General features: G+C 56.1%; 1 protein-coding gene across 2 annotated transcripts; it reads right to left on the bottom strand.

Moving 5' to 3' along the window:
• Window positions 1-5,979: 5,979 nt before the first annotated feature.
• Window positions 5,980-9,470, bottom strand: RND2 (Rho family GTPase 2). Of its 2 annotated transcripts, XM_054709788.1 has the most exons (6): window positions 9,283-9,470; window positions 8,721-8,808; window positions 7,837-7,946; window positions 6,993-7,127; window positions 6,530-6,780; window positions 5,980-6,111 (listed from the first exon to the last, which is right to left on the bottom strand). In XM_054709788.1, the coding sequence occupies exons 1-6, from the start codon at window positions 9,382-9,384 to the stop codon at window positions 6,093-6,095; spliced, it is 705 nt and encodes a 234-aa protein (XP_054565763.1). In that variant the 5' UTR covers window positions 9,385-9,470; the 3' UTR covers window positions 5,980-6,092. The 2 variants fall into 2 exon arrangements, with proteins under 2 accessions (XP_054565763.1, XP_008147535.1); XM_008149313.3 differs by having other exon boundaries at window positions 5,980-6,780.
• Window positions 9,471-9,502: the final 32 nt, after the last annotated feature.

The following is a 9,502-nucleotide window of genomic DNA, read 5'->3' as shown; positions in this document are numbered from 1 at the left end:
GACACACAGGTAGGCAGATGTTTGCCATCTCCTCTTGAAGACAACACAAAACCAAATGGTGGTGTATATTAACAAAAGAAACGAAAACTACAACTTCTATGGGTCTTCCCAGCTGTTTGGATTCTGGAATAAACTGCTGCCACGTAGGTAGACAATCTTCCCTGATAAGACCTGTCCCTGGGGCCTGGTGAGGAAAGGGCTCTCCTGGAGGCACGGGGGCTTTGAGGGCTGTTTTGGGGCCCTCCACAGCTGCCAAAGTGGGATCACCCCCAAGCCCACAGAGGCTCTGAAAGTCATGGAAAGCAAGATCTGGTTTCTAACCAAATGCCAGAGAAATAATAATTTTTAAATCTCCATAGGAATTCAAGGGGCCATTTTCTAAAGACACGGCCCCAGGGCTGTACTGGGGAAGGCAGTGATGGCCTTTCCCTTCCCTCCAAAGCCCTAGCCTGCTCCCCTGGCTCCATTCTAAATGGGATCAGGGCTTGTCACCCCACCCCTACCTACCAGCTCTGGACTTTTCTCAGCTGTTATCCAACACCAGCCTCCGTTATTCCTTGGCCCTTGCCCGAGGCCTCAGCAGCTTCCCTGTACCACTGCCTGGAGGCTAAGGGAGAACCGAGATGGGCAGAGGGGCGGGACACCTGAGCCCAGAGAGGTAGGTGCTGTTGTTGACGCCACCCGATGAACTGTCACAGAATTGTACGCCTTCAAACGGCTAATCACACGTTATGTGAATTCCACCTCAATGGAAAACAAGAACTGAGCTGCCCTGGGAGGCCTCTCAAGGCTGCCAGGGTTGAGACTCCTTGCAGGGAGTGGCAATGAGTGACAATGGGAAGGGCCTCCCGCCTCTTCCTCCAGGACCAGATGGGAACTGGGGCTGGGCTGGGATCTGGGCAGAAAAGCCCAACTGGGGCAGCGCTGGGATCTGGGCAGAAGAGAGTTATTCAGTGAAAGCGAGGAGGCTGCAGCCGCCGCTCATTTGCATCATAAGTGATTGGTTTTCCCTGCTCGTCCCTCATTAAGACACAATGGACAGTTGTTTGCTGGCGCAGCAGATCCATTTACCAAGGGGAAGAAGAGACAGAGCAAGAGTGATGGGCCATAGTGGGGAGGTGGCAAGCCCACCTTCCCTCCCCTATGCTCCCCAGGCCACTGGGACGCTCACACAATGAGAAGGGACCTTAGAGAGCAAACCAACCCCATCCTTTTACAGATGAGGAGACTAAGATGCTAAAAGGGGGTGACACTTGCTAAGGTCCAACAGCGAGTTCATGGCTGACCTGGGGCTTCTAGAGCCTACAGTCTAGATTCTAGACTCATTCCGGGCTTCCGTCCACTTGGCTGCAATACCTACCCCATTGCCAGTGGGCTCGGGGTTCTTTATCTCCGTGGTTTCTTTCCTTCTACTCCAGGCCTTGGTTTCTACCAGTTTTCTCTCCTGTGGCCATCTCATCGCTTCTTTCTCTGTTCCTGCTCCTCCATCCTTTCCTCCGTTTCCAGGAAGCCAGGATAATTAACCTCCGCCCTAACAAGGGTGGGTCTGGCAGGAGAGGCAGCCATTTTGAAACTGTCTTGGTGTGTTTGGGGGGATAGGTGGGGAGAGGACAAATATGTGTTGGAGAGAGGCAGGGGGGATACCACAGAAGAGCTGAACCCCTTTCCTGGGGAAGAGAGTGTGGAGTTGGTGGAGAGAGCTGTGCCAGGATTGCTGGTGTCCACTGGCAACCTCGGACATGACCTCTTCCTCCTACCTCCCTCAGCCTTCAGGACCAATCTGTTTTCCACCTCACACCCTGGCACAGGAGGTAAAGCAGGGTAAGAGGCCTGCAGATGCCAGGCTCAGGGGAGGCACAACCTCTCTGAAGGAGGCCACTGCTTTGTTGCTCCCCTGGCCGTGCAGTGCCTGCCTCCCTGCCCCCCATCCCTTTACCCTCTGGTTCCCACCTTCCTCTGGGCCCCTTCTGACAGTGGTGAAATCTCACAAATGCAAGCTTATGCCCCTGGGGGGCTGGGGAGATGGCAATCAAGTGGGAGAAACCTGACAAACCCAGACCTCGGAGGTCTCCCTCCTGCTGACACCCCCTCCCAGTTCCCTGTCTGCCCCTCCCCTCTGTGGGTCAAGCTTGCCAGCATCTGCGCCTGTCTCATTGTGCTCTGGGGGAAAGGGAGAGCGGGGGTGAGTGGGTGTCTATGTGCATGAACATAAGGCCTCCGGGTTCATTCTGACACTGAATGAAAAACTCACCAATTATTCGTCCAATCTCATTAATATGCAGACAGACATCTGTTATTTAGGAGTCAACAGCAGAGGCATTTTCTTGGGGGGAGGAGCACTTATGTACATGTCCCTCTTGTCTCTCTGGCTCCTGGGAGGTAGCTGCTTGGGAATCACCCCACCGCCTGGAGCTGGAGCCTCCCCCTCTCTGACCCTCACCCCCAACCTTCAGGAGAAGGAGTAGGGGATTGACTAGAGAGATGGAGAGAGACCTGGGAACCCAGCAGGGGGAAGGCGGGAGAGGGGCTGCAGTGTGTAGGAGAAAATCTTCTGTTAGGAGAGAGGCAGGGGGGATACCACAGAAGAGCTGAACCCCTTTCCTGGGGAAGAGAGTGTGGAGTTGGTGGAGAGAGCTGTGCCAGGATTGCTGGTGTCCACTGGCAACCTCGGACATGACCTCTTCCTCCTACCTCCCTCAGCCTTCAGGACCAATCTGAGTGTATCTGGGGTGGGGTCACCATGGTAACCTGGAGTCCTCACCCGGAGACTTCAGAATAGGTAATGGGAAGAGTTTAGAAAAATGAGGACCAAAAGACCTCAGCCTTCGGAGTCACTAGAGGGTCTCTCTAGTCCTTAGGAGACGTGTGAGAGCAGGACACGGCCACCTCCCCTTCCTGTGTTTTGGCCTTCCTCCCGCCTTTGAGTCCCCAGCACAGGAAGCCCCCTCGAAGAAGAAGCCATTCTTGATTCCCTCAGGCCCAGCTCAGAAGCACTGGGTGACTACATCGTAAAGAATAAAGGTTGAGCCCTAACTGGTTTGGCTCAGTGGATAGAGCATCAGCCTACAGACTGGAGGGTCCCAGGTTCTATTCTGGTCAAGGGCACATACCTCGGTTCCAGGCTCCTCCCCAGCCTGGGCCCTGGTCAGGGCTTGTGCAGGAGGCAACCAATCGATGTATTTCTCTCACATCAATATTTCTCTCTGTCTCTCCCTCTCTCTTCCACTCTCTGCAAAAAATCAATGGAAAAATATCTTTGGGTGAGGATTAACCAAAAAAAAAAATAAAAGAAGAAGAATAAAGGTTGACATAGCTCAGCCATCTTTAAATGGTCAAACAGCTTTTCTACATCCTTTCTCTGAATCTTCCTCAACAACATGAGGTCGATGTGGAGACCAGCTCCCCTTTTCTAGGTGTGAAAACTGAGGTTCAGACAGGTGCAGGGGCTCCCTAGGGAGGAAGCGGAAGAGCTGGGACCCAGGCCCTTGAACCTCTGCCTCCAATCTTAAGCTCTTCACATGACTGTCCCTGCTGGGAAGGCTGCAGTCACAAGGAGATGACCCTCTAACAGGTGAAGCATTTCAGGGGTTAGACCAAGTCCCTGCCCCTGCCCCTGCCCCTGCCCCTGCCCTTGCCCCTGCCCCTGCCCCTGCCCCTGCCCCTGCCCTTGCCCCTGCCCCTGCCCCTGCCCTTCCTTTCCCCTCCTCCCTCCTGGGCGGGCTGATTGCTGAGGTTAAGAAACACTGGAAGCATCACAGTGATTAGTAGTTTATTTCATTAAATGATTAACGAGGCTACATTGCTTCCCAAAGGGGTGTCTAATTTGTGGGGGAAACAGCTGCAGAGATGGAAGCTGAGTCTGACTCCTGCAACTGAGATGGGAGGGGGTGGGTGGGAGTTAGGTTCCCTCCCTCCAGCCTGCAGGGGGCTTTGAGGATCAGGAATAAGCCCCCTTACCCTCCCCCCACCTATTGGGCTCCTTAGTCCAGAGGTGCAGCCCCTCCGGGAAATAAAACGTCTGGCAACCCAGACCTGCAGAGGGGACCAAAATCTGTTGCCAGTGGTATTGGAAATGTATTAAACTTTGGGGGCTCCTCCAACTGATTTATTTTCCTAATTATGTTTGCTTTAGGCGGATATTGAAATGCGCTTGGACTCCCCAAGCGCCAGCGTGGCAGGGGAGGGAGGCTGGGAGAAGAGAGGGACACAAACACTGCACTTTGGCAGCCACAGGCTGGAGCCTGCTTGGTACCAAAGTCCAAAGGGAAAAGGGGAGCCACGAGGCTCCAAATCCTACATTGATGGTATGGCAGTTCCCAGTGGGGGAAGAGTCAGTCCTCTGGGACCAGACTGAGAGATGGGCCTTTCCCAGAACCCTAAATCCAGGTCTCAGGGTCCTTGAGGAGGGTCTCAGAGTCAGCCTCTAACCAGGTCAAGGTTTGAGAGGGTGGGGTGTCCTATGCCCTTAAGCTGTCCCAGAATCCTTGAGGAGATTGGTTGAGATAGGCCAGGACAGGGTCCTTGGGAGAGGGAGGGAAAGAGGTGTCTGATGAGCCAGGAGTGGGCGGGGATTTCTTTTCCACTCAAGGCTGGGCCCTGGCACAGGGAAAGGAGAAGCTATTTTAAATGATACATCTCAGAGCCAAACCCCTCAGCCCCCATCACCTCATCCAGATGACCCATCCACCCAAACGCCAAATCTGGTCACTTCATTCTGTGCTTAAAGTCCCTAGTGCCTCCTCACATCCTCGGAAGGAAGTCCTGGTTCCCTTGTGGGCCCTGCAGTGGCCTTAATGGACCTTCCCAGCCTTGTCTTCTGCCCTTCCCGCCATGGCAGCCCCAACCGTGCCATGTTGTTTCTCATCTCCATATGCCTGCACATGCTCTACCCTCTGTCCCGAGTGCTTCTCCTACCCCTTTCCTGCCTGGAAAACTCCTCTTCAACCCTCAGGACCTGGCTCAGGGCACTGGCTCCCGAGACTGTAAGGAGCTCCCACAGCCAAGGCCCTGTCACCCCTGGGGTACCTCTCTTTCCTGATGGGCTGGTCCCCAGAGCAAAGAGGCTGGTCCCTTCAGTCTCCCAAGCCAGTGTCTGGCACACAGTTGGTGCTCAGTACACATTTGCTGAATGAATGCGAGAGGAATGGGCCGTGGTTTGGGGGTGGGGATTCCAGATGGGAGGGTAAGGTCTGTGTTCTCTCCCAGAGTGTGTCTGGAGGAGCTGTCTGGGGCTGGGGGAGGGGAGGGCCAGGGATGGTTCCTGGGGGAGAATGTCACCGAAAAGAGGCCAGTGGGACCCGAGCCAGGGAGGGAATACAGGACAATGTGAAACCAGACTCCCGAGAAAACAGACCAGCACTGTCTTTCCTGACAACAAGTGCCCCAGCCAGCCCCTCCACCAGCTTTCCTTCAATAGGGGGTGGGGAGGGGGTGACCCTAAACTCAGCTGATGCTCCCCCCAAAATCACCAAAGAGCTTAGGATGGAAAGAGGGTGAGAACCCCTGCCCCGGTCCGAGGAGACTCCAGAACCAAACCTCTGTCCCCTTGAGAAACTTCCCTATGTCCAGGGTCACTTCTGCGATGTGGGGGCTTTTGGTGCTCTCCCTACCCCCACAACTCCTAGGGTACCAGCAGATCCCAAGGTGGGGGCCTATGGAGATGGTGAGCAAAGGGCCTGGACCACCTCAGCTGGACCCCTCCCACTCAAGCGGGGGGCCCCAGCTGGATTGAGGAATGAATTGCACATCAGTCCACTTTAAACCCCCCTAATGGCTTTAGGGTTGTTTGGCTCATTAACTGAGGTGAATATTCCCAAGACACCTCACTTCCCCACCTCTGGCTCCTAAAGGACACTGCTGATCCAACCCATGACTTCCTCTGCTTCTTCCTGAAGTCTAACTTTCCCTCCTGCTACTGGAGATTGGTAGACTGGTAGTTAGAAAGCAACAAAACTAAAGCCACAGCCGTTTTCCATGGACATGGGCTTTATTTGGGGACTGCTGGGGAAGAGAGGGGGGAGCTAGGACTGGTGGGTATATGGGGGGAAGGGCTTCTTAACTTGCTTTTTAATTTAGTGCATGTTGCCTGGAGGTTAGGGTAAGTGAGCACAGCTGTAGAAGTGAGAGGAGAGGAAAAGGGAAGTTCATGGAATGGACACTTTCCTTCGGGAAGGAAGCCAGGACCAGGATCTGGGCGCTGGGGGCAGGGAGGGAAGGCACTCCTCATCTACCCAGACTCAACCAAGGTCACTGCTCGATGCCAGCTTCCCTAAGCCCCCTGCCCCGTCCCAGCTCCTGACCCAGATGCCTGCTCTGCTAGCTCCCTCAACTTCCTGTGGAGAGGAGGGGGATGAGGGTGTGGGGAATGATGGTACCCTCTGCCTCCAGGTCCCTGGCCCAGGAGAATTGCTCACTCAACCGGCCCTGAAGTTCCAGCCAGTCAGGGGGTCAGGAAGCCAGGGTGCAGGCAGGGGAACCATTGTGCCCTTCACCACCCCTCCTGACACGCTGCCCCTCCCCGGCTCCTCACATGAGGTTGCAACTCTTGGCTCGATCCTTGTGTATCTCGCCTTCATTCCCATTCCCCCGGTCTGGCCTTCCTGCCAGCTGCGTGGATCGCTGCAGTCCCCGGCGTGAGTCAGTTCGGCGCAGCTGCCTATGGCCACGGCCCAGGGAGGCCACTGTGGCCACGTGGAAGACGTCCCTGACGCTGCGCTCAGAGGACCGGGAGGAGCACTCCACGTAGGACACGGCCCCCACCTGCTTGGCCAGCACGGTGCCCTGGAAGGATGGCGTGTATGAAGGAAGTTATGCATTTCAGCACGGGGCAGGGAGGCAGAGGGCTGGGGGAGGGGAGGAGGTCAAGGGATCAGGCCAGAGGTTAGATGCCAGGACAAGGGATGAACAAAATAGGGTGTTTTCAAATCAGAGACTTGAGGGGGTCAGAAATGGGAGATCTAGGCTGGGGTGAGGTCAAAGGTCAAGAGTCCCACCTGCTCATGTGTAACGGGGATAAGCCTCTGCTTGGACAGCTCCCTCAGTGTGGCCAGGTCGGTCCGCATGTCCAGTTTACAGCCAACCAGCACAACCTTGGCATTGGGACAAAACTCCTGAGTCTCCCCTTGCCACTATTTGGGGAAAGAAAATAAGAGTTGTGGAGGGTAGAAGAAGGCACATGGTGAGCCATGCTCCCCACCAGGAGGCCCCCCCTTTATCACAGCATCAGAAACCGACACCCCTCTGGACGCTCCTGTGTGAGCAAGGAGGTGGGGATGGTGGGCTTGGGCTGAAAGCAGGGATGGGGTGTGGGAGAAGGGGAGGGAGGAGAGGGCGGAGGTGGGGCCCTAGGGTCTGTGCCCTGCGTCTAACTCGGGGGCCATGTAGCTTCTGCCAGCCTGGAGCCTTCCCATTCTGACCCCCTATCCTAAGTTTGTGTGTGGGAACAGACCGACCCAGCCCTCCCCTCCCCCACCTGGGAACTGGGGCTGCCTTAGCTGACTTCTGGCCTTTCACCATAGGCTTTTCTCATGGAAATAGGGGCCTGGAGCGGAGACCACAGGGCTTTCCTGAGCTCGGAGAGCAGCCTTCCCATCCAGTCCATCTGGGGTTCCCACGCCCAAGGAGATGGGGAGGGTGGCTACGGAATCTCTTGGGTAGCTCTCCCTGCTCTCCCCCATCACCCCCAGATGCCCTACCCAGCTCTGAGGATTGATTTCTAGGGAAGGGGGGTTGGGAGGATGAGAGCTTCACACGCTCTCCAGCTGATGGCTCCTGCTGTATCAGAACCGTGGTTCCTGGTCCCCCTCCGTCTAACTTCCTGCTTCCCCAGGCTCCCACCTTCTTGAGGACACTGTCCAGTGTTTCTGGTCGGCTAATGTCGAAGCAGATGAGCACAGCGTCCGAATCAGGATAGGCGAGGGGCCGGACGTTATCATAGTAAGAGGAACCTGAGAGAAGACAGAGGGGAGAGGGCAGGTAAGGGTACTGAGTGGGCGGAAGGCCTGGAGGGGAAGGGGAGGCCTGATGCTGGGATCAGGGAAAGGAAAAGAGCAGTTATTAATAGCCATCCAGGAGTCTATGTTTCTCCAAGGCGGGGACAGGCAGAGGGGAGGTTAGATGGCAGAAAACAGCTCCCCACTTCCCCAGGGGTTTCTCTAAAAAAGTAAGCATTCTTAATCTTTTCAGAGTCTGAGAAGCTCACAAAATCTCTCCACATTCTCATAAAATTTTGCGTGTGCTTTCTGGGCTCTGACAGACATCTAATGACCTCCAGGGGACCAGGGTAAAAATAAAACCCTCCTCCTTTTTGGAGAAGGGAGGGAGCTCTCCCATCCTCTTGGGACTTGATCTCAGATTTCTATAGCTCAGTCTAGAGACGTCGTCCCCATACCCAAAGAAAATCTAAATGTCTTTCCTAAATCCAGTACAACCTCCTAAAAAAAAAAACATGTTCCCAAATGAAAAACATTGCTTCTCAACTTTCCCAGAGAGGCAGAACCCAGCGGAGGGGATAGGATACTGGGCTTTTCTCCTTCAGGGCATGGTTTCTATCTATGTCAGCAAGCTCTGCCTCAGTTTCTCTGGCTTTAAGCAGATGGTTGCGTTTCCTTCCTGCTAGAATTAGGTGGATGGGCTGAGCTGAAGCCTAAAGGTCTGTCTAGCTGAGGAAGGGGCCAGGGTGGGGGGCCTGGAAGTCAGGGTGACCCCGGGGAGGTGGCTACCTGAAGTGTCCCACATGTTGAGCTCGATGCGGCGCTTGTCTATCTCAAAGCTGGCGGTGTAGTTCTCAAACACGGTGGGGACATAACTCTGCAGACACGGGTGGGTCAGGATGTGATCCTCCAGCCCTCACCCCAGACAAATGCCCTCCTTACTCCCACACCCTGGCCAGCCCAGCCCGGGCACACAAGTTGGTTTGGTGTGGGGCAAAGGGGAATCTCTGCTAGGCTTCCAGACGCCCCCTCCCCAGCCCTTGCAGCCCCCAGTTCGCCCCCTCTCCGATGCCCAGGACCCCCGCCATCCCCTAATACCCCTTCCGAGATCCTTTGCTTCCCCCAAACCCCAATCATCTCATCCTGATCCCCAGTTCCTCCCACCCCAATCCTCTGCAGTCCTTCCAGAGCTCCCAACACCACCACCACCCGCCCCCCCCCCCCAACCCCCGTCCTCCATGCCTCTCTCTCGTCCCTGGTAACCCCAGTACCCATTTCTGCGCGTCCCCCGGGCTCCAGTCCCCCACCCCCGCGACCTCAGCTCCCCGCTCCCAAGACACCGGTCCCTCACCCCGGGGTAGGCGTCCTTGGCGAACACCTGCAGCAGCGCCGTCTTGCCGCACTCCGCGTCCCCCACCACCACGATCTTGCAGCGGCCGCTCTGCCCCTCCATGGTCCCGGCTACACGCCGGCACCCCGCGGAGCCCCCCTCCCGGGCCCCGCTGCCGCCTCCCCCGCCGCTGCAGCTGCAGCCGCTCGGGCCGCCGACACCGGCATCTCGCGGGCCCGCG

Source organism: Eptesicus fuscus, chromosome 20 (genome assembly GCF_027574615.1).
Source record: "Eptesicus fuscus isolate TK198812 chromosome 20, DD_ASM_mEF_20220401, whole genome shotgun sequence".
NCBI lineage: Eukaryota > Metazoa > Chordata > Mammalia > Chiroptera > Vespertilionidae > Eptesicus > Eptesicus fuscus.
This window is presented reverse-complemented; position numbering and strand designations above follow the sequence as displayed.

Excerpts from the sequence above, each read along its gene's own strand:
- RND2 (XM_054709788.1), bottom strand. The coding sequence starts at position 9,384 with ATGGAGGGGCAGAGCGGCCGCTGCAAGATCGTGGTGGTGGGGGACGCG. Across the intron at positions 7,128-7,836 it reads TGGACAGTGTCCTCAAGAAG|TGGCAAGGGGAGACTCAGGA; the intron begins GTGGGAGCCTGG and ends TTCCCCAAATAG. Across the intron at positions 6,781-6,992 it reads TCCCCGTTACACATGAGCAG|GGCACCGTGCTGGCCAAGCA; the intron begins GTGGGACTCTTG and ends CCATCCTTCCAG.